General features: G+C 53.4%; 2 protein-coding genes across 2 annotated transcripts in view; one reads left to right on the top strand and one right to left on the bottom strand.

The window, feature by feature from the left end:
• The window catches only part of LOC143692673 (uncharacterized), a 180,661-nt gene that overhangs the window by 120,549 nt on the left and 34,548 nt on the right, over window positions 1-25,564 (bottom strand). Inside the window, 1 exon segment of the mRNA XM_077172920.1 lies at window positions 6,223-7,284. Coding sequence (XP_077029035.1) covers window positions 6,223-7,284 — 1,062 coding nt within the window.
• LOC143692577 (olfactory receptor 14A16-like) lies at window positions 20,483-21,457 on the top strand. The gene has a single exon (XM_077172827.1). The coding sequence runs from the start codon at window positions 20,483-20,485 to the stop codon at window positions 21,455-21,457; it is 975 nt and encodes a 324-aa protein (XP_077028942.1).

Genomic DNA, 25,564 nt, shown 5'->3' with positions numbered 1-25,564 from the left:
GGGCAGCCAGGGAGATGCCCAGCAAGAGGCAGAAGTGCAGGAGCTGCAGCTGCCGCGTGTCTGCCAATGCCAGCAGCAGGAAGTGCCTGATGGAGCTGCTGTTGGACATTTGCTGGGGCTGCACATGGGCACCTGTTCATGGAGAAAAGGAAAGTGAAGTGTTAGAGGAGATTCCTGTAACCAAAATCAAAGCCTTTTCCCATACACCCTCCCCTGGAACACACAGACAGCCTTTGGTGTTTAAGAGTTCTAGGGTTTTCTTTTTAAGCTCCCCCTAAGTCTCTCCTTCTATTCTTAGATATCAGCAACTCCCAGGCTGAGGGCAGAGGCTTGGCTGGGGCACAGGAGGGAGGGGGCTTGTTCAGAGGGAGGGGCTGCACTGCAGGGGCTCCTGTGGGCATCTCTAAACTCTCCCTGCCACAGCATTGCTGGGCTTTGTTTTCTCTCATTGCCTGATCTTCTCTCTGCTTCCTGCAGATTTCCCTCATGCAGGGGTTTCCCTGTGCCTGATCTCTCCCTGCCAGCACTCACAGACCCCAAATCTCTGTGCACTCTCCTTGGCCCTACAGAACCCTGCCTGTTTGCAGGGCACTGGCTGGGGACAGGTTCTGTTTGCAGCTTGGAGAAAGGACAGCTCAGACTGAGCCTGATGGCTCCAGCAAAGGTGATTCTGCTGCTGTCCATGGGCCAAGGGGCTGAAAGCACATTAGGGATCTCCTGTGAACCTATTGATCACAAAATGTACCATTTTGGATGTCTCAGGCACTTGTCAAAATTCATAATTAATAATTCAGAATTAACCTTTAATATGTATCCCCTCCTCCCTGCCATTCTCCAGTAGTAGTAAAGTGAATACCTAGTCTTAGGAAATTTCCTCATTTTGAACAAAAACCTTGCCCTGGAAATATTCTATGACTGATGAGAACCCCTCAGCATGTCAGATCTTCATGAGCATTTCAGCTCTCCTGCACCAGAAATACCCAGAGTTGTACTCACAGGCTCTGCAGGCATTGGCATGTTCCAGCTTGAGGAGATGGCTCCAGGAGCTGCAGCTTCATTGTCCTGCAGCCAGAGGTTCCTGTGCCAGGGGCTGGCAGTGATTGTGCCCCAGGCACTTCTCAGCCCCTTCCCAGCCCTGACTGATTGAAGCTCTCTGTGCCTCTGGGCTGTGCCCGGGCTGGCTGCAGGCAGTGCCCCAGCCCTGCTGGGCTGGCAGAAGAGCTGCTCATCAAGAGAAATGTGCTTTTGAAGCTCTTCTTGGTGACCAGGAGCTCTCTCTGTGCCAGGAGCCCAGCCCAGCTCAGCAGCACAGACACAGCACAAGGACTTTAATCAGCCTCTGGGGCTTTGTACTCAGGCCCTGAACGTCAGTCCCTGAGAGGGAGCTGAGGAAACCTCTGCAGAACTCCAAGGCAGAATCCAACTCCAAAGTTTCTTGGACTTTTAATGGGTCCCAGTGAGGGACACGACTGAGCAAGTGTCCCCAGGCCCCAGGCAGAGCAGAGAACCGCAGGCAGTGCTGACAGGTGGGGACAAAGAGAAGCCAAGTCTTGGTGCCCTGGGGCACAGCAGGGTCTGTGCCAGCAAGGGCTGGGAGGAGACACCTTGTCCTGAGGCCCTGGGGCCTCCTGGCACAGCCCCAGCCAGGCTGGGCACTGTCAGCCCCTTGTGCTGCCCTCAGCATCCCCCCCTAGCCCACATCCCAGTGGCCTCAAGGATCTGCTGCAAGGAGTCCCTGGGGAGCCTTGCTCAGCAATGGCCCTGGGGGCTCCTTCATGCTCCCTGCAGGGACTGCAGGTTTTTCAAAGGACTTTGGCTTTGGCTTTTGCCTTGGAGTCTCTGAGAGGTTTGTGCAATCATGGCCTCCAATTATCTGCTGTAATTAGTCCCTGGAGAGGCTTTGTCAGTAACAACACTCAGTGGGGCTCATTAATACTTCAGGGTACTTCATTTATTTAAGGTACTTGGTGTTTCCCTTTTGATACAGACTCTGTGAGAGGTTTGTGCAATCATGGCTCCAATTATCTGCTTTAATGAGTCCATTGAGAGCTTTGTACTGACACTCAGTGGTGCTCAGTAATGCTTGGAGATACTCACATTTTTTAAGGTAGTTTGGAATTTTCTGTCCACACTGAGACTCTGAGAGGTTTTTGGTCAATCCTGGCCTCCAATTCTCTCCTCCAAGGAGTCCATGAGGAGCCTGTGTTGGGATGGACCTCACTGGGACCCATTCATGCTTTGAGACACTTTGGGGTTTTCTTCTGACTTTGACTCCTGGAAAGGTTTGTGCAATCTCCACTCAGGCCCTGAGGTTCCAGGGCTCAGCTCCAAATGCACCACAGGGCTCATCAGGATACAGCAAATCCTGACAAACCATGGCTCTGCCTTGATTTCCCTCTGCTCTAATGCAGTTTATCAGGAATGTATCTGGAGTGATTTTTGGTTTGCTAATTTGAGATTTCTCAGCCAATGCATCTATTAGTGCAGTGGGATCAGTGTTGGCTAATTACCATTGCATTCACTGGAATATATTTACTCATTTCCTGCTGTGAGATAGGATTAGGAGAAAGGCAAAGTAGGCTCAAAATTTTAAAAGGGTATATAGAAAATTTTATTACCAATAAATAGAAGAAAGAATAATAAGAATCTGAACACTTCTCCTCTCCCTACAACCTTTTCTTTCTTACTGACAGTGCAAGGAGACAAAACCTGAAAGTTTCAGTCAATTTACACCATCTAGAACATTCTTTCTTCAGTTCACTTAGGGAGAGGAGTCTCTCTTTCATGCTATGGAGACTTCTCCATAAGAAAAAGGTTCGCTCGTGGCTCTCAATTGCCACGAAGAGCAGCTGCCCAGAAAATCTTCAAATGTGAAGTCCGTCCCATTTTTCACAGCTTTTCCCACAGCTGTTTTTATGGGCCATGTCAGCTTATGGGGTATGAGTTTAAAGATGAGCTGTTCAAGAGCAACGATTCTCTTCATCTATTTCTGAAATCATCTTCATCTCCGAGAACAGAGATCTTCTTCTTCACTCCCTGAGGGCACAGGGTCCCACTCTTCTCTCTTTCTCTCTTTAAACTTCTGATGGGATCACAGCTACTTCAACATTTGCTTACTTTAGCATGGAGGCCTTTGCTGAACAAGTCATCTCCCCATATTTTCAATTAGTTATAGGGAAAAAGAGAGTCTGATATATTAATTACATCCTTCTCCATTGCTTTACAAGAGGATTTCAGCCCCAAGATCAAGGCATCTCCTCATCCCTCCCATCTGGGACTCAACTTCCCCTTCATTGACCTCGGTGTCTTCATGTTGTTCCTCTGTGTGCCTGCACTTTGTCCTTTTCTCTCACGGGAGGGAGGATGGAAGCACTGAAAGAGTTCATATCTCACCCGGGGCCTGCAGATGGTTCTGTGCCCCCGGCCGGGCTCGGTGCTTGCGGCCGGAGCTGTTTTACGATGGAGGTTTCTGCAGCGGCTGCACTGGGGCTGTGTCAGGATGGGTCGCGCTGGGGCAGGGCCAGGATCTCAGCAGCCAGGCCAGAGCACAGCAGCAGCACGGCCGGGGGCCGATGGCTTCTCCTGCCCCTGCCCGGGGCTTGCGGCTGAAGCCCCAAGGGTGGCAGAATCTTGGCCGAGCCGGCCCGGCCCGGGGCTGCTCCTGGGGCCCGGCAGATCCTGGCTGGGCCCGGGCTGGCGGCGGGGCAGGGCTCAGCAGGGCCCAGATGTTCCCAACTGCAGCCATGGCCCGGCCCGGCCTCGGCCCCGCGGCCTCCCCTGCCCTGCCCGGCAGCCGATGGGGCCTGGCGGGGTCCCTGGGAAGGGGCCCGGCCCCACGGCAGGAGCCGCCCGGCCCGGCCTGGCTGAGACGGGGCCAGGTCAGCCTTGTTACCTCTGTGCCAGCCAGAAGGGAAAGAGACCCTCCCAGGCTTTCTCATCTTTAACATGTGTCTTCACAGAGGCGTGTACAGTTTCCTTAGTGGTTTAACAGATTGTCAATTCTCAAAGTTAATTACTGATTGGTTTTTTGTCAGACACGGAGGAAACTGCTAGCAGCTTCTCTTGGAACATCACTTCCATGATGCAAAACCCTCACAACAGCCCAGAGCACAGAGTTCCTTTGTCCATATGTAGTAGTCATGTGCCCAAGTCCTCAAAAACTCTTCTTGGGCGATGTCTGGGCCCTTTCCAAGGTTTTTTCAACTGAAAGCATTCAGCTCAGAGTCTAAGAAAATCACCAGAAGACATGGCCAGACTGACCTGTCTGTCCTTGGGAGCAATCTTTGGATATATGGAATTTGGGAGGCCAAATTCTAATTTTGGCCATGGACCATGGACATGAAGGTTGGTTCTTTTCCGTAGGAAGGAAGGAACAGAGCCCCAGTGTTTGCCAGGCAGAACTGAGTGACCACCAGAGGACAAGGCCAGCCAGAAGTGGCAGGTTTTTTTCTGAGAGAAACCCTTGCATATAGGAAAATTTTTAGAGAGAATACCAATTTTGGCAATGGACATTTAAAAAGAGGGACAGTTCTTTTCTATAGCAAGGAAAGCACGGAGCCCCAGTGTTCCAGGAGCTGATGAGAGGCAGCCCTTGACATCACAACATCAGCCAGACCTGTCAGGGGCCCCTGGGAGGCCAAGCCAGCCAGACCTATTCCATGTTCCCTCAGTTCCATGGGGCCCCACATTGTCCCAATGGTCCCTTGCTTCCCTGAGGCCCTGAGGAGTCATAATGCCCCCTTGGTGACACCAGGCCCTGAAGGGTCCCAATGGTCTCCATGGTTCCATCAGGCCCCACAGAGCCATAAGGGTCTCTGGGTTCCATGAAGCCCCGCTGTGTCACCATGGCCCCTTGGTTCCATGGGCTCCAGTGGTGCCACAAAGATCCCCTTGGTTCCATGGGGTCCCCACAGTGTCCCAGTGATCTCCATAGGAAGGGAAGAACCCAGCCCCAGTGTTGCAGGGACAGCCACCAGAGGCCAAGGCCAGCCAGGCTTGATGGTACTGGTAGATTGTGCCTGGGAGCAACCCTTGGATATAGAGAATTTTGGAGGTGGAATCCCAATTTCAGACATGGACACCTGGAGGATAAGAATGGTTGTTTTCCATTGGAAAGAAAGCACGGAACACTAATTCAAGAGTGACATATGGGGATCTATGGGAAGCATTGGGGATCGTTTCTGCACCTCGTGACCCAACAGAAGCTTCTCTAATAAACTTTGCCTGAAGCTCCCACTGTGGCCATCACAGGAACCCATAGTGTCTGGGACATCCTGGCTCTTTGGCAGCCTGGGGACTCCTGGGATGTCACCATGGAATGGCTGTGACTGCCTCTGACCACAGGTCTCTTTACCATCCCAGAAACGCCTGGGAGGTCTCCATGGAGCCCCTGTCTCTGCCTGTGACATTGCAGCTCTGGAACAGCCTGGAGATTCTTGGAATGTCCCCATGGAACCCTTCTGAGGGCCTGTGACAAATCTGATCCTTAGTAGGCAACCATCACCAGGAGCCTGTTGCTATGGTCAGTTTCCATGGCAACCATCCCCAGCCCCCTGTTGCTAGGGTCAGTCCCTTGGCAGCTCCATGGAGACCCCATGCCAGAGGTGGTTTCCATGGCCACCAGGGCTGGCACCAGCTGGGATGCTCGGTTTCCACGGGCCGGGCTTCAGGAATGGGATTCCCCAATTTCCTGCTCCCGCTAAAACTGCGCTGCCCTCGCTGCCCTCCCGCTTCCCATGGAAAGCACAAAAGGCAAAGATCCCAGGCTGGGATAAGAACAATTTATTGGGAACAGCAACGAGATAAAGAACAAAGAGGAACAGAAACAATATTGATAACAGAAGGGATAAATAAAACTGTTTACAGAAAAAAGTACAACATCAACAACTAGTTCTTCCTGGCAATGTATTTCCTCCTGTCTGGAAAGGACACTCTTTTCCTCAGGGGAGAGAGAGAGAGTCCCTTTCCTGCCCCTGGCAATGACCTGAGGTGGGAGTGAATGTAATTACAGGGCCATGGCCAGACCCTCATGTCCTCCAACCCCACATCATGTCATTGGCAGGGGCAGGAAAAGAAACAGGTGTCTTCCCAGCATGGATCATGGGGAACATGGATCACCAGGGCTCTGACCAACGTGGTGTCTCCAATGGGGGATGAAGCTGGAGCGGTGCATGAAGCTGTTCCTGCAGTTGGGGCATGTGCAGGGCTTCTTTTACTGGTGCCTCCGTTGGTGTCTGGTCAAGTGAGAGCTGCTGGTGAAGCTCTTCCCACACTGGGGACACTCGTAGGGCCTCTCCCCAGTGTGGATGCGCCGGTGGGTGACGAGGGTGGAGTTGTGCTTGAAGCCTTTCCCGCAGTCGGGGCAGAGGAAGGGCCTCTCATCCGTATGAATGCGCTGGTGCTGGAGGAGCTGAGAGCTGGTGTGAAACCTCTTCCCACACTCAGGGCACTTGTAGGGCCGCTCCCCAGTGTGGATCATTTGGTGGATGTTCATTTGTGTCTTCCTACTAAAGGTCATCCCACATTCCCCACAGTTGTATGGCCTTTCCCCAGTGTGGATCCTCTGGTGGCAGATCAAGAGAGATTTCTGCCTAAATCTCTTCCCACATTCCCCACATTCATAGGGTCGTTCCCTGGTGTGGGTCTTCTGGTGGGAGATCAGGTTAGAGTTCTGGCTGAAGCTCATCCCACATTCCCCACACTCGTAGGGCTTCTCCCCGGTGTGGATCCGCTGGTGCCTGATGAGGTGGGAGTTGCGCTTGAAGCCCATCCCACAGTCAGGGCAGCGGAAGGGCCTCTCATCCGTGTGAATCCGCTCATGCAGGAGGAGATCGGAGTTGGTGTAAAACCTCTTCTGACACTGGGGACACTCGAAGGGCCTCTCCCTCTCCCCAGCGTGGATGCGCTGGTGGGTGATGAGGGTGGAGTTGCGCTTGAAGCCCTTCCCACAGTCAGGGCAGTGGAAGGGCCTCTCCTCTGTGTGAATCTGCTGGTGCTGGAGGAGACTGGAGCTGGTCTGAAACCTCTTCTGACACTCAGGACACTCGTAGGGCCTGTCCCTGGTGTGGATGCGTTGGTGGATGATGAGGGCAGAGCTGCAGCTGAAGCCCTTCCCACACTCCCCACACTCATAGGGCCATTCCCCAGTGTGGATCATCTGGTGGCTGATCAGGGTGCTGCTCTGCGTGAAGCTCTTCCCACACTCCAAGCACTTGTGGGGCTTCTCCCCATCATGAAGCTGCCCATGGACCACCAGCTCTGAGCTCTGGCTGAAGCTCTGTCCACCTTCCTGGCTCAGGGTGGGTCTTTCCTCCTCAGAGCACACTGGGCTGGGTTTGGAGCCCCTCTTCCTGTAGAATCTCTGGGGCTTTTCCTCCCCATTGGATTCCTGTGCCCTGGAGTCACTCAAAATGGCCTCATCCATGAGGTTCTGCTGTGGGGATTTCTCCTCTCAGGTCTCCATCCTCAGTTTCTTCCCGGGGGGAGGAAGGCCAAGGAGAGGATGGGATTTGCCTCCGTGCCACAGGGAAGGGGAAGGAGATTCCTCCAGTGCATCCCCAGCAGGACGGGGTTGGCAGCAGGGTTGTCCTGGAGCCGGGGGCTGTGCTGGGCTGGGAGATGGAGCAGGAGAGAGGGGGAAAGGGGCACTGACTTCCTCCTCACCTACCTCGTTATCCCAGGGCTCCTTCCTCTTCCTTGCAGCCTCCTCCTCCATCCAAACAAGGTTTGGGGATGGGAAATCCTGTTCTGGGAACCAAACAAAGGGTGCACACATCGTCTTTTTACAGGATTTAAGGCAAACCGGGGGGAGAGTTTAAACCATAATTACAATTTCATAAGAAAATGAAGATCAAGGCAATGATACAGAAACACTGCCCTAAACTGACAGAGTCAGGATATAACCTGACACCCTGTTGCTGGTCAGGGTGGTGGCAGCAGTCCCATTAAATGGTGGCTGCAGTCCTGTTGGAGTGATGAAGGTGATTCTGTCCCAGCAGTGATCCTGTAGAAGGGTCTGGTCTTCCTCTGAAGGTCCAGTGGTGGTTCTGGAGCTCTTGTCCTCTGGGAATCCAGTAGGCAAGCTGCTCCTGGTGTTGCAAGGCTCAGCTTATATCCAGGTAGGAATGCTTGGATCCTCCCCCTGGGCGGAGCATCCCACAATGGGATGATGGAATTTTATCCGTCCTGCAGTGACACTCAATGGCCCATTCCCAGAAGATATCTCCCCTGAAGGGCGTTATCAGGGCTGAGTCATGGAAGAGATCAAGAACACTGCCCCACCTGTTTATAGCAGTTGATGAAGATGGGCATTGAAAACATGCATTTGGTTCCATCTTACACTGCAACCTGAAACAGTGGGGGAATCCCTGCTCAGGGGGTGAACACCACCCCCCTTACCCAAACTGGCTCAGGTGTAAAACCCCCACCCTGGGAAGGCCACACACACAGGGGACAATGTCACACTTGCCCTGCCCCAGCGGAGGTCTCTGTCCCTGTCACTCCCTTGCCCGCCCCCCTCTTCCCATTCTTTCCAACTCTCTCTCTACCTCACATTTACTGTTCAATAACATCCACAATGGATTTGATTTCGTTGGCACTTTAATTGGGGCAGAGGCATCTCTGTAACAATTTTCTTAACCAGATGGCAACATTTTTCGGGCATTGTGAGTTTAGGCACTGCTGTCTGACCCCAAGTGCCTTTGACAACAGCACGGTTCCCTACTCTGAGGAGGTTGTGGTTCTCTCTGGAGGATCTCTTGGAAACTTGGAAACAGTCCCTCCTTCCTCCCGGGGAACTTATGGGAGAACTGATGAGGAAAATGGCTGTTGTTGGTGGCCAGTGAAAAAGAAAATATTTTGTTGTCCTTCCTTGAAAAGTTTCTTAAAATCACTGGAGGAGAGTGAGCAAATGATACCAGCGAGACTGATAAGGTTCATTTACTCCAGGGTGAGGAACACAAGGCTGCTGAAAGTCCCAAAAGAAGCCCAGCTCTAGTAGCTCAATTCCCAAATAACTCCAGCCAGGGGTGTCCGGGAGGATTTTTTTGGAGAGTGTTCAGAGCCGGCAGATCCCGGACTCGAGCCCCGGGTATCTCCGGGCTCCCTAAGAGGAGCTTTTTCAGGGCACAGGAGCCGCGATTGCCCCTCGGGAGGGTCCCGGGGGTCCACGTGGGGATGGCCTGGTACCGACGGGGCGGGACATTGGTTTTGGGGATCCCCGTGAGAGCCGGGGCTGTGGAACGGGGGACCCCCGGGGCGGGGAGAGGGGAAGGGGCGATACCGGAGCTGGGGCACCCCCGGCAGCCCGGAGATGAGGCGGGGACGGGACCCCCTGGCTCTGACAGGGGCGCGTCCTGGTGTGACCTCATGATGCTCGTGCCCCATCGGTCCGTTTAGCCCAGAAATGAGTTCTGCACCTTTAAGGCTGGTTCTGAGAGCCAAGGGGAGGAGGAAGAAGCTGCAGTTTGTTTTCAGACACTGCACTCACTCCTCCACATTCCGGCTCCTGGATGGACAGAGGGCGGGACAGAGCTCTCCTTTGCTTTTAGTTAGTTTTTAGCTCTCTGAGGCAGAGAAGTTCCCTGGACTGTGGTTTTTCTTTTTCTTTGGTGCTGTTTAAACCTGCTCTGGACTGAACACCCCGAACACCACCGGCAGCTCCCACCTGTGGCCCACCTGGCCGAGCCTGGGCCCTGGCATTTCCAGCACTGCAGAGACTGATAAGAGACGGATAAGAGACTGATAAGAGACTAATAAGAGACTGATAAGAGACTGAGTGAGCTGAGCTACAGCCCAAGGAGGAACATTCCGAGTTCATCATCTCTTTTGGAGAAGCAAGAAGTCTTATTGTTTAATACTGTTCATTTTTTGTGCTGGTGAATGCTTTGCCTGCTAAATAAACAGATTTTTTTTCGCTTTTCTCCGAGGAAATCTTTTCTCGATCCGGCTGCGGTAGGGGCTGCTTGTATTTGCTTTGTAGAGGAAAATCTTTTGGAGATTTTCTCCCAAATTTGCCATAAACCAGGACGGGGTGTTGGGAAGAGGGGGGAGCCCCAAGTGGCTGGTCTGGGGTGAGGTTAGAGAAGGGGACCCCAAACCCCCCAACATCCCCAAGTAGGACCCTGGAGAGGGGGGATCCCAATGACCCCTGAGGATCCCCAGCAGCCCTGAGATGGGGGACCACCAGAACCCCAGAGGGATGAGACTGGACATGGGAGATCCCTGGTGGCTTTTTTTTATTCAGTCTTGATTTTTGGAGGCTTTTATGGATTCCAGATGACTCCTAGAGATGGACTTGTGTGGGTGGAATCCCCAACCCAAGGGATTCACACCTTGTTTTTCCCCAAACCAGGATTTTCCCCAAACCTTCCCACAGTGACATCCCCTCCTGTCCTGCTCTGGGTGAGCTCAGTCCCAAACCTGACCCTGATCCTGGTCTCAATCTCACTCCATGTTTAGACACACTCACAGTTCTGTATTTAATCTCATCCCAGTCCCAGACTCGTCTAGCCCCAGACCCAATCCCAACCCTTAGCCCAAAAGCCAATCACAGCTCTAATCCAAATCTCAGCCCCAACTCTAAGCCCAGCCCCAATTCCAGCCCCTTCCTAAATCCTCAGCCCCAAACCAAACCCCAGGTTCAGCCCTTCTGGGGCTTTGGGGGTGTCTCTGTCCCTGTGGCCCCGATGATGTTTGGGTGGGGTCCCAGCAGGGCTGAGAGGGACAGAGACCCCCCCGGCCTCCCCAGGGGTGAGAAGGTGGCAGAGCCCCCCCAGCCCCGAGCAGCCTCAGCGGTGAGAGGGACACAGAGCCCCTGGTGCCCAGCCCTGCACAGGCATTGCCTGAGGCCAGAGGGATGGAGACCCCCCGAGCATCCCCCAGGGCCAGGGGACAGAGAGCCCCAAGCATCCCCTGGGCTGAGAGGGACAGAGACTGCCCCGAGCACCCCCTGGCACAGGGGACAGAGGGAGGGAGACCCCCCAGGCATTCCCTGGGTGAGAATGATGGAGACCCCTGGGGAATGGCCTGGGGTGACAGGGACAGGGACAGCCCTGGGGAATGGCCTGGGGTGACAGGGACAGGGACACCCCTGGGGAATGGCCTGGGGTGACAGGGACAGGGACACCCCTGGGGAATGGCCTGGGGTGACAGGGACAAGGACACCCCTGGGGAATGGCCTGGGGTGACAGGGACAGGGACAGCCCTGGGGAATGGCCTGGGGTGACAGGGACAGGGACACCCCCTGGGGAATGGCCTGGGGTGACAGGGACAGGGACACCCCTGGGGAATGGCCTCGGGTGACAGGGACAGGGACAAACCCCCCAAACCCCTCCCAAGCATCCCCCAGGGCGAGTGGAGTGAGACCCCTTGAGCCCTCCCTGGGCACTGGACAAAGAAAAGTTGTTTCTTGACAGAAATCAAACTTAACCCTACAGAAAATGCCTTGAATTTGCTCTTCCCACAAGTCAGTTGTGGTGAACACACAAACAAATCCCAAAATTTAATAAACTGACAATAGAAGCAATTTTGTGGCAATTCCAAAATCCATTGGTCCTGCACAGCTCCAGCTCAGCTGCTGGCAGGTTCCAATAAAAGAAAAGTGGAAATTCGGCCCAATACATTGCGATACCTCTTTTATGAAAAGATTATTAAAAGGAAGGGAAAGCTCTGTGTAGAGGTCACAAAGGTGACAGGGACAAAGAAAAAACTTATTCTTAGATTTGGCAAAGCCCACGGCCTGTGAAAGAGAAAAGGGGGGAGAGTAAGGGAGTGACAGGGACAGAGACCTCCCCTGGGGCAGGGCAAGTGTGACATTGTCCCCTGTGTGTGTGGCCTTCCCGGGGTGGGGGTTTTACACCTGAGCCAGTTTGGGTAAGGGGGGTGGTGTTCACCCCCTGAGCAGGGATTCCCCCACTGTTTCAGGCTGCAGTGTAAGATGGAACCAAATGCATGTTTTCAATCCCCAACTTCATCAACTGCTATAAACAGGTGGGGCAGTGTTCTTGATCTCTTCCATGACTCAGCCCTGATAACGCCCTCCAGGTGTCGCAGACATCTTTCATGAAAAATCCTTTCTTAGGATTTTTCCTTGTGAGAAGCTGCAGTTTCAGTAACCAAAGAAAACAATGGTTATCTGCTGCTGTGGAATGCAACAGGTAGACCCTGTGATTGGTCTCCTGTGGGTGTTTAGATTTCTTGACCACTCATGGCAGAGCTGGCTCTTGCTCTGACTGAGACACAGATCTTTGTTATTCATTCTTTTCTATTCGTAGCTTAGCTAGATGCTGAAGAAACCTTTTCCTTTCTATTGCTTTTTAGTATAGTCTAATGTAACATATATCATAAAATAATAAATCAAGCCTTCTGATCATGGAGTCAACATTCTCGTCTCTTCTTCATCCTGAGAACCCTTGTGACCACAGTCACACTCCAGGGGAGATATCTTCTGTGAATGGGCCATTGAGTGTCACTGCAGGGCTGATAAAATTCCATCATCCCATTGTGGGATGCTCCCCCCAGGGGGAGGATCTAAGCATTCCTACCTGCATATAAGCTGAGCCTTGCAACACCAGGAGCAGCTTGCCTACTGGATTCCCAGAGGACAAGAGCTCCAGAGCCACCACTGGACCTTCCGAGGAAGACCAGACCCTTCTACAGGATCACTGCTTGGACAGAATCACGTTCATCACTCCCACAGGACTGCAGCCACCATTTAATGGGACTGCAGCCACCACCCTGACCAGCAACAGGGTGTCAGGTTATATCCTGACTCCGTCAGTTTAAGGCAGTGTTTCTGTATCATTGCCTTGATCTTCATTTTCTTATTAAATTGTAATTCTGGTTTAGACCCTCCCCAGGTTTGCCTTCAATCAAGTAAAAAATTCAATGTGCTCATCCCTTGTTTTCCTCCCAGAACAGGATTTCCCATTCCCAAACCTTGACTGGATGGAGGAGGAGTCTGCGAGGAAGAGGAAGATGCCCCAGGACACCCAGGCAGGTGAGGAGGAAGTCAGTGCCCCTTTCCCCATCTCTCCTGCTCCATCTCCCAGCCCAGCACAGCCCCCGGCTCCAGGACAACCCTGCTGCCAACCCCGTCCTGCTGGGGATGCACTGGGGGGATCTCCTTCCCCTTCCCTGTGGCACGGAGGCAAATCCCATCCTCTCCTTGGCCTTCCTCCCCCAAGGAAGGAGCTGAGGATGGAGACCAGGGAGGATAAATCTCCATGGCAGAACTTCATGCAAGAGGCCATTTTTAGTGACTCCTGGGCACAGGAATCCAACAGGGAGGAAAATTCATGGAGATCCCACTGGAGGAGGGGCTGCAAACCCAGCCCAGTGTGCTCTGAGGAGGAAAGACCCACCCTGGGCCAGGAAGGTGGACAGAGCTTCAGCCAGAGCTCAGAGCTGGTGGTCCATGAGAAGCTTCACACTGGAGAGAAGCCCCACAAGTGCTTGGAGTGTGGGAGGAGCTTCAGGCAGAGCAGCACCCTGATCAGCCACCAGATGATCCACACTGGGGAATGGCCCTACAAGTGTGGGGAGTGTGGGAAGGGCTTCAGATGCAGCTCAGAGCTCATCAGGCACCTGCACATCCACACTGGGGAGAGGCCCTATGAGGGCTCCACCTGTGGGAAGAGGTTTCAGAGCAGCTCCTGTCTCCTCTACCACCAGCAGATTTAGACTGGGGAGAGGCCCTTTTGCTGCCCCTACTGTGGGGAGGGCTTCAAGCACAAATCCCACCTCATCAGGCACCGGCACATCCATACTGGGGAGAGGCCCTACGGGTGTCCCCACTGTGGGAAGAGCTTCGGCTGGAGCTCTGCCTTGACACAACAACAATGGAGGCACCGGTAAGGGAAGCCCTGAAAATGCCCCAGCTGCACAAAGAGCTTCGTGCACTGCTCCAGCTTCATCCCCCATGAGAAAACCATGTTGGGTAGAGCCCGGGTGATCCATGTTCCCTGTGATCCATGCTGGCAAGACCCCTGTCCCTCTTCCTTCCCCTGTCAATGACATGGTGTGGAACTGAAGAACATGAGGGTCTGGCCATGGCCAGGTCATTACATTCACTCCCACCTCAGGTCATTGCCAGGAGCAGGAAAGAGACTCTCTCTCTCTCTCTCTCCCTGAGGAGAAGGGTGTCCTTTCCAGGTGGGGGAAATATGTTGCTGGGAACAGCCAGTGAGTTGTATTGTAGTTTTCCCTGTAAACAGTTTTATTTATCCCTTCTGTTATCAATATTGTTTCTGTTCCTGTTTATTCCTTATCCTGTTGCTGTTCCCAAAAAATTGTTGTTATCCCACCCCAGGATCTTTCCCTTTTGTGTTTTCCATGGGAGGCGGCAGGGCAACGAGGGCAGCGCGGTTTGAGCGGGAGCAGGAAATTGGGGAATCCCATTGCTGAAGCCCGGCCCGTGGAAACCGAGCATCCCAGCTGGTGCCAGCCCTGGTGGCCATGGCAGCAGCCTTGGGAGCGGGTCCCTGGCTGGGGCTGTGGGAACCTCTTCCCTCTGGTGCCCAGGGACAGGAGTGGAGGGAGCGGCTGCAGCTGAGTCGGGGCAGGCTCAGGTTGGATGTCAGGAAAAGGTTTTTGCCCAGGAGCTGCTGGGGCCCTGGCCAGGCTCCCCAGGGCAGGGTCCCAGCTCCAGGGCTCTCTGAGCTGCAGCAGCGTTTGGCCAGTGCTGCCAGGCCCAGGCTGGCATTGTTGGGGTGTCCTGTGCAGGGCCAGCAGTTGGACTGGAGGATCCTGATGGGTCCCTCCCAGCTCAGCCAATTCTGTGCTTCTGGGATCCCATGGGCCTGGGGATGGGGCTGCCAATGGTTGCCATGGCAACGGGCTCTGGCTGCAGGCCTGAGCTGGTGTCCATGGCAACCACCCCAGCATGGGGTCTCCATGGAGCTGCCAAAGGACAGAGCATAGCAACAGGGGTCTGTTGATGGTTTCCATGGAAACTGACCATAGCAACAGGGGCCTGGTGATGGTTGCCATGGAAACTGACCATAGCAACAGAGGTGATGGTGATGGTTGCCTGCTAAGGATCAGATTTGTCACAGGCCCTCAGAGGGTTTCCATGGGGACTTTCCAAGAGTCTCCAGGCTGTTCCAGAGCTGGAATGTCACACGCAGAGACAGGGGCTCCATGGAGACTTCCCAGGGCTTTCTGGGGCTCGTAAAGAGCCCTGTGGTCAGAGGCAGTCACAGCCATTCCATGGTGACATCCCAGGAGTCCCCAGGCTGCCAAAGAGCCGGGATGTCCCAGACACTCACAGGGGCTCCTGTCATGACCACAGTGGGAGCTTCAGGCAACATTTATTAGAGAAGCTCCTGTTGGGTCACGAGGTGCAGAAACGATCCCCAACAGCCCCTACAGATCCCCAAATATCACCGTTGAATCAGTGTTCCGTGCTTTTTTTCCAATGGAAAACAACCATCCTTATCCTTCAGGTGTCCATGTCTGAAATTGGGATTCCACCTCCAAAATTCTGGATATCCAAGGGTTGCTCCCAGGCACAATCTGCCAGTACCATCAAGCCTGGGTGGCCTTGACCTCTGGTGACTGCCCCTGCAACACTGGGGCTGGGTTCTTCCCTTCCCATGGAGATCACTGGGACACTGTGGAGACCTCATGGAACCAAGGGGATCCTTGTGGCACCACTGGAGCCCATGGAACCAAGGAGCCATGGTGACACAGTGGGGCTTCATGGAACCCAGAGACCATTATGGCTCTGTGGGGCCTGATGGAACCATGGAGACCATTGGGACCCTTCAGGGCCTGGTGTCACCAAGGGGGCATTATGGCACCTCAGGGCCTCAGGGAAGTGAGGGACCATTGGGACACTGTGGGGCCCCATGGAACTGAGGAAATATGGAACAGGCCTGGCTATTTTGGCCTCCCAGGGGCACCTGACAGGTCTGGCTGATGTTGCGATGTCAAGGGCTGCCTCTCATCAGCTCCTGGAAAACTGGGGCTCCATGCTTTCCTTGCTATAGAAAAGAACCCTCCCTCTTTTTAGATGCTCCTTTCCAAAATTGGTATTCTCTGTAAAAATTTTCCTATATGCAAGCGTTTCTCTCAGAAAAAAACCTGCCAGCTCTACCTGGCCTTGTCCTCTGGTGGTCACCTCTCTTATGCCTGGCAAACACTGGGGCTCTGTTCCTTTCTTCCTATGGAAAAGAACTGTCTTTCATGTCCAGGGTCCATGGCCAAAATTAGAATTTGGCCTCCCAAATTCCATATATCCAAGGATTGCTCCCAGAAAAAAGAAGCCAGGACAGAAAGGTCAGGCGGGCCCTGTCCTCTGGTGATTTTCTTAGACTCTGAGCTGAATGTTTTCATTTGAAAACACCTTGGAGAGGGCCCAGAGATCTCCCAAGGTGGGGTTTTGAAGCCTCGGGCACATGACCTCTACATATGGACAAAGGAGCTCTGTGCTCTGTGCAGTTGTGGTGGTTTTGCATCATGGAAGTGATGTCCTAAGAGAAGCTGCTAGCAGTTTCCTCCGTGTCTGACTAAAAAACCAATCAGTAATTAACTTTGAGAATTGACAATCTGTTAAACCACTAAGGAAACTGTACACACCTCTGTGAAGACACATGTTAAAGATGGGAAAGCCTGGGAGGGTCTCTTTCCCTTCTGGCTGGCACAGAGGTAACAAGGCTGACCTGGCCCCGTCTCAGCCAGGCCGGGCCGGGCGGCTCCTGCCGTGGGGCCGGGCCCCTTCCCAGGGACCCCGCCAGGCCCCATCGGCTGCCGGGCAGGGCAGGGGAGGCCGCGGGGCCGAGGCCGGGCCGGGCCATGGCTGCAGTTGGGAACATCTGGGCCCTGCTGAGCCCTGCCCCGCCGCCAGCCCGGGCCCGGCCAGGATCCGCCGGGCCCCAGGAGCAGCCCCGGGCCGGGCCGGCTCGGCCAAGATTCTGCCACCCTTGGGCTTCAGCCGCAAGCCCCGGGCAGGGGCAGGAGAAGCCATCGGCCCCCGGCCGTGCTGCTGCTGTGCTCTGGCCTGGCTGCTGAGATCCTGGCCCTGCCCCAGCATGGCCCATCCTGACACAGCCCCAGCGCAGCCGCTGCAGAAACCTCCATCGTAAAACAGCTCCGGCCGCAAGCACCGAGCCCGGCCGGGGGCACGGAACCATCTGCAGGCCCCGGGTGAGATATGAACTCTTTCAGTGCTTCCATCCTCCCTCCAGTGAGAGAAAAGGACAAAGTGCAGGCACAGAGAGGGGCAACATGAAAACTCCGAGGTCACTGAATAGGAAGTTGAGTCCCAGATGGAAGGGATGAGGAGATGCCTTGATCTTGGGGCTGAAATCCTCTTGAAAAGCTGTGGAGAAGGATGTAATTAATATATCAGACTCTCTTTTCCCTATAACTAATTGAAAATATGGGGAGATGACTTGTTCAGCAAAAACCTCCATGCTAAAGTAGGCAAATGTTGAAGTAGCTGTGATCCTATGAGAAGTTTAAACAGAGAAAGAGAGAAGAGTGGTGAGATCCTGTGCCCTCAGGGAGAGAAGAAGAAGATCTCTGTTGTCAGAGATGAAGATGATTTCAGAAATAGATTAAGAGAATCTTTGCTCTTGAACAGCTCATCTTTAAACTCATACCCCATACATTGACATGGCCCATAAAAACAGCTGTGGGAAAAGCTATGAAAAATGGGAGGGACTTCACGATTCCAGACTTTCTGGGCAGCTGCTATTTGTGGGAATTGAGAGCCACGAGCAAATGTTTTTCTTATGGAGAAGTCTCCATAGCATGAAAGCGAGACTCCTCTCCCTAAGTGAACTGAAGAAAGACTGTTCTAGATGGTGTAAACTGACTGAAACTTTCAGGTTTTGTCTCCTTGCATTGTCAGTAAGAAAGAAAAGGTTGTAGGGAGAGGAGAAGTGTTCAGATTCTTATTACTCTTTCTTCTTTTTACTGGTAATAAACTTTTCGGTATACCCTTTTAAAATTTTGAGCCTACTTTGCCTTTCTCCTAATCCTATCTCACAGCAGGAAATGATTAAATATATTCCAGTGAGTGCAATGGTAATTAGCCAACACTGATCCCACTGCACGAATAGATGCATTGGCTGAGAAATCTCAAATTAGCAAACGAAAAATCACTCCAGATACATCCTTGATAAACTGCATTAGAGCAGAGGGAAATCAATGCAAAGCCATGGTTTGTCAGGACTTGCTGTATCCTGATGAGCCCTGTGGTGCATTTGGAGCTGAGCACTGGAACCTCAGGGCCTGAGTGGAGATTGCACAAACCTTTCCAGGAGTCAAAGTCACAAGAAAACCCCAAAGTGTCTCAAAGCATGAATGGGTCCCACTGAGGTCCATCCCCAACAGAGGCTCAGCATGGACTCCTTGGAGGAGAGAATTGGAGGCCAGGATTGACCAAAAACATCTCAGAGACTCAGAGTGGAAAGGAAATTCCAAACTACCTTAAAAATTTTGAGAAGCTCAAAGCATTACTGAGCACCACTGAGTGTCAGTACAGAGCTCTCAAGGGACTCATTAAAGCAGATAATTGGAGCCATGATTGCACAAACCTCTCACAGAGTCTGTATCAAAAGGGAAACACCAAGAACCTTCAAATAACTGAAGTACTTGAAGCATTAATGAGCCCATTGAATGTTGTTACTGATAACGGCTCTCCAGGGACTCATTAGGCAGATAATTGGAACCTGTAAATGCACAATCTTTCTCATAGAGTCTGTATCAAAAGGGAAAGAGGAAGTAGCTTAAAAAACTTAAGTACCCTGAAGTATTAATGAGTCCCAATCAATGCTGCAACAGGCAGAGAATCTCCAGGGACTAATTATAGCAGATAATTGGAGGCCATGATTGCACAAACCTCTCAGAGACTCCAAGGCAAAAGCCAAAGCCAAAGTCCTTTGAAAAACCTGCAGTCCCTGCAGGGAGCATGAAGGAGCCCCCAGGGCCATTGCTGAGCAAGGCTCCCCAGGGACTCCTTGCAGCAGATCCTTGAGGCCACTGGGATGTGGGCTACGGGGGGATGCTGAGGGCAGCACAAGGGGCTGACAGTGCCCAGCCTGGCTGGGGCTGTGCCAGGAGGCCCCAGGGCCTCAGCACAAGGTGTCTCCTCCCAGCCCTTGCTGGCACAGACCCTGCTGTGCCCCAGGGCACCAAGACTTGGCTTCTCTTTGTCCCCACCTGTCAGCACTGCCTGCAGTTCTCTGCTCTGCCTGGGGCCTGGGGACACTTTCTCAGTCCTGTCCCTCTCTGGGACCCATTAAAAGTCCAAGAAAGTTTGGAGTTGGATTCTGCCTTGGAGTTCTGTAGAGATTTCTTCAGCTCCCTCTCAGGGCCTGATGTTCAGGGCCTGAGCACAAAGCCCCAGAGGCTGATTAAAGTCCTTGTGCTGTGTCTGTGCTGCTGAGCTGGGCTGGGCTCCTGGCCCAGAGGCAGCTCCTGCTCACCAAGAAGAGCTTCAAAAGCACATTTCTCTGGATGAGCAGCTCTTGTGCCAGCCCAGCAGGGCTGGGGCACTGCCTGCAGCCAGCCCGGGCACAGCCCAGAGGCACAGAGAGCTTCAATCAGTCAGGGCTGGGAAGGGGCTGAGAAGTGCCTGGGGCACAATCACTGCCAGCCCTTGGCACAGGAACCTCTGGCTGCAGGACAATGCAGCTGCAGCTCCTGGAGCCATCTCCTCAAGCTGGAACATGCCAATGCCTGCAGAGCCTGTGAGTACATTCTCTGCTTGTCTCTTGTGCAGAGCAGCCAGGGGTGCCCAGGGCTGTCCTGCAGAGCAGGGTCCTGCAGCCCAGGGCGCTGTGCTGGGGCAGGGACTCTGCTGCCTGCCAGGGACAGCTCTCAGCCAGCCCTGGCAGCTGCTCCCAGCCCTGGGGGACAAGATCTGGGTGGCAGGAGACAGCTGGTGAGGCTTGGAAGTGTTGTCCTTGTGTGGGGAGGATGCTGCATTGTTCAGGACTGCTCCCAGCATGGCATTGAACTGCAGAACATTTCCAAGTAGATTATACAGGGAGCATAGCAAGGGAGGGGCTGCATAAAAGGAAAATCCTGCTTTCTAAATCTACTGCTGTGGGTTGCTGGATAAGAATCTTCATGTATATTTTCATCTCTCAGTTCAGGGAGAAAAAAAATAAAGAAATTTTCTCTGACATCTGTAAAAACCAGGCAGCAACAGCAATCACCACAGGACCCCTTAGAGGCAGCATCAGTGTTGCTTTTCCAGCCTCCTCAGGGTTGCTCTGACGTTGCCATCAGAGCCTGCAGAGCCAGAGCTGCCCCTGGGCAGTGCCTGAGCTGGGAGGGCTCTGCAGGGCAGAGCTGAGCCCCCAGGGCTGGGCTGGGCTCTGGCAGCACTGGCAGGGCCCAGCCCTGGGCACAGGGAAGCAGCTGCTGGCAGGGACAGCTCCAGGCAGCAGAGCCCTGGGCAGGCAGTGGGGGGAAAGTGCCCCCAGGCTGTGCTGGGATAGTTCAAGTCCTCTCCAAACCCAACTATTCCATGATTACTTTTCTTACAGATCCCCATGCCAAGGCACAGCAAATGTCCAACAGCAGCTCCATCAGGCACTTCCTGCTGCTGGCATTGGCAGACAGGCGGCAGCTGCAGCTCCTGCACTTCTGCCTCTTGCTGGGCATCTCCCTGGCTGCCCTCCTGGGCAACGGCCTCATCATCAGCGCCGTAGCCTGCGGCCACCACCTGCACACGCCCATGTTCTTCTTCCTGCTCAACCTGGCCCTCACTGACCTGGGCTCCATCTGCACCACTGTCCCCAAAGCCATGCACAATTCCCTCTGGGACACCAGGGACATCTCCTACACTGGGCCTGCTGCACAGCTCTTTTTTTTTATTTTTTGTGCTGCAACAGAGTTTTATCTCCTGACTGTGATGTGCTACGACCGCTACGTGTCCATCTGCAAACCCCTGCACTACGGGACCCTCCTGGGCAGCAGAGCTTGTGCCCACATGGCAGCAGCTGCCTGGGCCAGTGCCTTTCTCACTGCTCTCATGCACACAGCCAATACATTTTCCCTGCCCCTGTGCCATGGCAATGCCCTGGGACAGTTCTTCTGTGAAATCCCACAGATCCTCAAGCTCTCTTGCTCCAAATCCTATCTCAGGGAACTGGGGCTCATTGCTGTTACTATCTGTTTAGGACTTGGCTGTTTTGTGTTCATTGTTTTCTCCTATGTGCAGATCTTCAGGGCTGTGCTGAGGATCCCCTCTGAGCAGGGACGGCACAAAGCCTTTTCCACATGCATCCCTCACCTGGCCGTGCTCTCTCTATTCCTCAGCACTGGTATATTTTCCGACTTTAAACCCCTCTCCATGTCCTCCCCATCCCTGGATCTGGCCCTGTCAGTTCTGTACTCGGTGGTGACTCCAGCCCTGAACCCCCTCATCTACAGCCTGAGGAACCAGGAGCTCAAGGCTGCAGTGTGGAGACTGATGACCAGATGCTTTCAGAAACATTAATCTGCTGGCCAATTTCTGCAAATTACTTTTAATAAAATACATCTTTGATACTTCTTGTTGATTTCATTTTGCAGGCTCTTTTTCTTTGTTTTACTTTTTTCATATTGTCCAAAAATAAATGTCATTGTTTGTGCCATTTCTCATTTTGTTTCCCTCCACTTACCCTGTGGCCACAGACTGTGTCAATGAGGGGCTTTAAGTGAACTAAAGGAGCTCCCAGAAAAGTTTGCCCTTTCCTCTGTGGCCCCACTCCCCATTGCAGTTCCTGACTTGGCCCCATGGGAACGTCCCTTGGGCAGCAGGATCATCCTACAAGTGCTGCAGGAATTGTCTGCAGGCTCCTGCAGTGCCTGCTGCTGCTCCCTTGCCAGAGGCACCCCAGGCCAGGGGGGCACATCTGGGCTGCTGTGTCTGGCTCTGGGGTTCCCTGTTCTGGGCAGTGAGGAGGAGCTGCAGAGGCTCTGCAGGACTGACAGGATGGGCTTTGGGGCTGCCAGGAGAAGCTGAGGGACCTGGGCTGCTGGAGCTGCTGAAGAGGAGGCCCAGGGCTCATCCTGCACCTGCTCCAGTGGTGGTTTCAGAGAATCCCAGAATCAGCAAGGTTGGAAAAGGCTTTGGAGATCATCAAGTCCAACCTGTGCCCTGACACTGCCTTGTCTGCCCTGAGCCTCCTCTTCTCCAGGATAAACAACCCCAGCTCCCTCAGCCACTCCTCACAGGACTTGTGCTCCAGACCCCTCCCCAGCCTTGTTGCCCTTCTCTGGACACACTCCAGCCCCTCCATGTCCTTCCTAAATTGGGGGGCCCAGAACTGGACATAGCACTCGAGGTGCTGCCCAACCAGTGCTGAGCACAGGGGAAGAATCCCTGCCCTGCTCCTGCTGGCCACACCATTCCTGATCCAGGCCAGGAGCCATTGGCCTTCTTGGCCACCTGGGCACACTGCTGCCTCATGTCCAGCCTGCTGTCCATCAGTCCCTGCAGGTCCCTTTCTGCCTGGCTGCTCTCCAGCCACTCTGTCCCCAGCCTGTAGTGCTGCAGGGGTTGTTGTGGCCAAAGTGCAGGACCTGGCACTGGGACTTGTTAAACCTCACCTTGTTGGATTTGGGCCCTGGATCCAGCCTGTCCAGGGCCCTGTGCAGAGCCCTCCTACCCTCCAGCAAATCCACACTCACACCCAGCTTGGTGTCATTTGCAAATTTGCTGATGCTGAACTCAAGCCCCTCATCATCATCATCATCATCAATGCAGATATTGAAATCCACGCAGGCTGGCTCTGATCCCTGGGCCATCCTGTGGGTGCCCTGTGATGGCACTCAAGGTGATCTGTTCCATAACCTTGCCAGGCACCCAGGTCAGGCTGACAGGCCTGGAGTTCCCCAGATCCGCCTTCCAGCCCTTCCTGGGGATGGGCTCACACTGGCACCTCCAGTGCTCTGGGACCTCCCTGCTGAGCCAGGACTGATGGTAAATGATGGAGAGCAGCCTGGGGAGCTCATCCACAGCTCCCTCATCCCCCTGGGATGGATCCCATCCGATTCCATACACCTGTGAGCGTCTGAGTGGCTCAGCAGGTCCCCAGCTGCTTCCTCCTGGATTCCAGGGGGCTGTTCTGCTCCCTGTGCCCATCTACCAGCTCAGGAGAACACTTGTCCTGAGGACAACCTGCCCTAATATTGAAAAGTGAGGCAAACACGTGTAAAGTAGCTTAGCCTTTTCCTTATCTTTAGTTACTGTATTCCCCACTGCACTCAAAAAAAAGTAGAGGTTCTTCTTACCTTATCATTTGATATTAATTTATTTATAGAAATATTTTCTATTGTTTTTCACAGAAGTGGCCAGGTTAAGCTCTAATTGAGCTTTCACATCTCAACTTTTCTTTCTGCATAACCTAACAACATCCTTAAACACTTCCTAAGTTGCCTGACCTTCTGTCAAAAGTTCATGCACCCTTTTCATTCCCGAGTTCCCACAAAAGCACCATGTGGAGCCAGGCCAGTCCTTTTCCTCACCAGCTCATCGTTTGCCACAATGGGACAGGCTGCTCTTCCCCCTTAAGATTACTTTCTTGAAATGTGTCCATCCTTCCTGGACCCCTTTGTTTTAAAGGGCTCTTTCTCTTTAAAAATATCAGTACCTGATTCGGTACTCCCCAAATCAGCATCCTAAACAGGCCAAAGTCTGCCCTTCCTAATTCCAGTGTAGTTTTGTTGCTGCCCCTCCTTCTTTCACAGAACATTGAAAACTTGATTATTTCATGGTCACTGTGCCCCAGGCAGCCTCTGAGCCCCACATCTGCCCCCAGCCCTTCTCTGTCTGTGAACAGCAGCAGACAGAGCTTTCCCTGGCAGTGGGAGTGTTACCAAAAATTCGGTAAAATGAAAACTCCTTAACCCCAGTGTAGCATTAAGAAGCAGCATTCTTTATTCAGCTGGATGCATGGGGGAGAGCTCCTCCCAAAGCCCTGCATGCTGAATATAGGAAAGTTTCTGTTTATATTCTGTATTTTGCACACATATTCATTGATTGTCCTGGACTTAACATGCATATGAAAATCATTTCCCCAAAATCATTAACATATTTCCCCTCCCCTTTACCCATGTGTTCTTCTGTCCTGGGGGTCTCTCTGGTGGTCCCTGGTGGTTGTGGACCCCAATGTTCCAGTGGGCCTGGCTGAGCTGGCAGGACCCTGAGGCTGCTGAACTTCCAGTTCCCCTTCTCACACAATGGGCCTTGTGTGGTTTCCATAGGCCTGGGGATGTGGAGAACAAGCTCCAGGTGTCAGCTCAGCTGGTGTAGGCAATTGATTATCTGGTAACATGAGGTCACAGAGTGGGCTATGACATCACAGAGTGGGGGAAGTGAGGTCATTGATCAGTTATGACATCACAGAGCCAACTGTGCTATCACAGAGCCAGCTGTGACATCACTGAGCAGACTATGACATCACAGACTTGGCTGTGACATCAGAGACCAGCTGTGTGACATTAGAGAAGGTGCTGTTGCATCACAGAGCAGGCTGTGACATCCCAGAGGGGCTGTGTGACATCCCAGCAGGGCTGTGTCAGGTCACTGGGTTGGTCACTCGGCCCCAGATCCCCCTCACAGTTTCTCCCAACAAGTCCAATGCTGTCCATGCCCAGCGGGGTCCCTGTCCCCCGGGATCCCCCCGGCCCACCTGGAGCCACAGCCTCCACCAAAGGATGTTCCACAGGATCCACCCCAGAGCCTGACATGGGGACAAGGGGCCAGGGCTGTGTGACCAGGACATCAAGGACGGGGATTCTCCAGGTCACTGTGGCCTGGGTTGGGTTGCCCAGGGCAGGAAAGATGTCTGGCAGCTGGAGCAGGGTCTGGGAAGGGCCTCCAAGGTGGGGCTGGAGCCCTTGGGCTGTGAGCAGAGGCTGAGGGAGCTGGGCTTGTCCAGCCCAGAGCAGGGAAGGCTGAGGGGCTCCTCATCCCAGCCTGGCAGTGCCAGCGAGGAGGGGATGGAGAACACAGAGCCAGGCTCTTCACCGGGGGCCTGGTGGGAGACAAAAGCCAATGGGTGGAAGGGGAAAGAGGGGAGATCAGCCAGGACAGGAGGAGAGGAAATGAGTCAGGCTGGTTTCAGCATTTCCTCAACACCAAAAGCAGCCTGACCTCCCTTCTCCATCCACCACTGACAGCTTTGCAAATCAGGAATTGTTGGAGCTGTTTTGCCCCCACTCCAGGATGAGCATCCTGATACAAGAACTTAATTGTGTTTATATCTCTCACAGAACCACATTTGTGTGAAATTAATGTTAGAATGGAAATGTGGATGGTAGACTCCTCAAACACTGCTGGGACATTGCACATAGCTCAGGGAAGCGTGTGATTGGTTTAAAATAGCATTCTGTTCAAATGTGGTCTGTTTGCCATGAAGAGAAGCTTTCTGTGCCTCTGATTCTCACCAGTTCCTGACCCCCAAAGGACACAAACCTGATGAGTTGTGGTTCCCACATCAGTGGTGGCACTGCCACCTCCCTCTATAGCCAGAGCAGAGCTCCCTTGTCCCAGAAAGTCCCTGGCAATGCAGGGATGAAGGAAACAGGACAGACTGTGGGGATCAGGGGCAGAGCCAGG

This window comes from Agelaius phoeniceus (genome assembly GCF_051311805.1).
Source record: "Agelaius phoeniceus isolate bAgePho1 chromosome W unlocalized genomic scaffold, bAgePho1.hap1 SUPER_W_unloc_2, whole genome shotgun sequence".
Lineage (NCBI taxonomy): Eukaryota > Metazoa > Chordata > Aves > Passeriformes > Icteridae > Agelaius > Agelaius phoeniceus.
This window is presented reverse-complemented; position numbering and strand designations above follow the sequence as displayed.

Coding starts and splice junctions, on each gene's coding strand:
- LOC143692577 (XM_077172827.1), top strand. CDS start 20,483: ATGATTACTTTTCTTACAGATCCCCATGCCAAGGCACAGCAAATGTCC.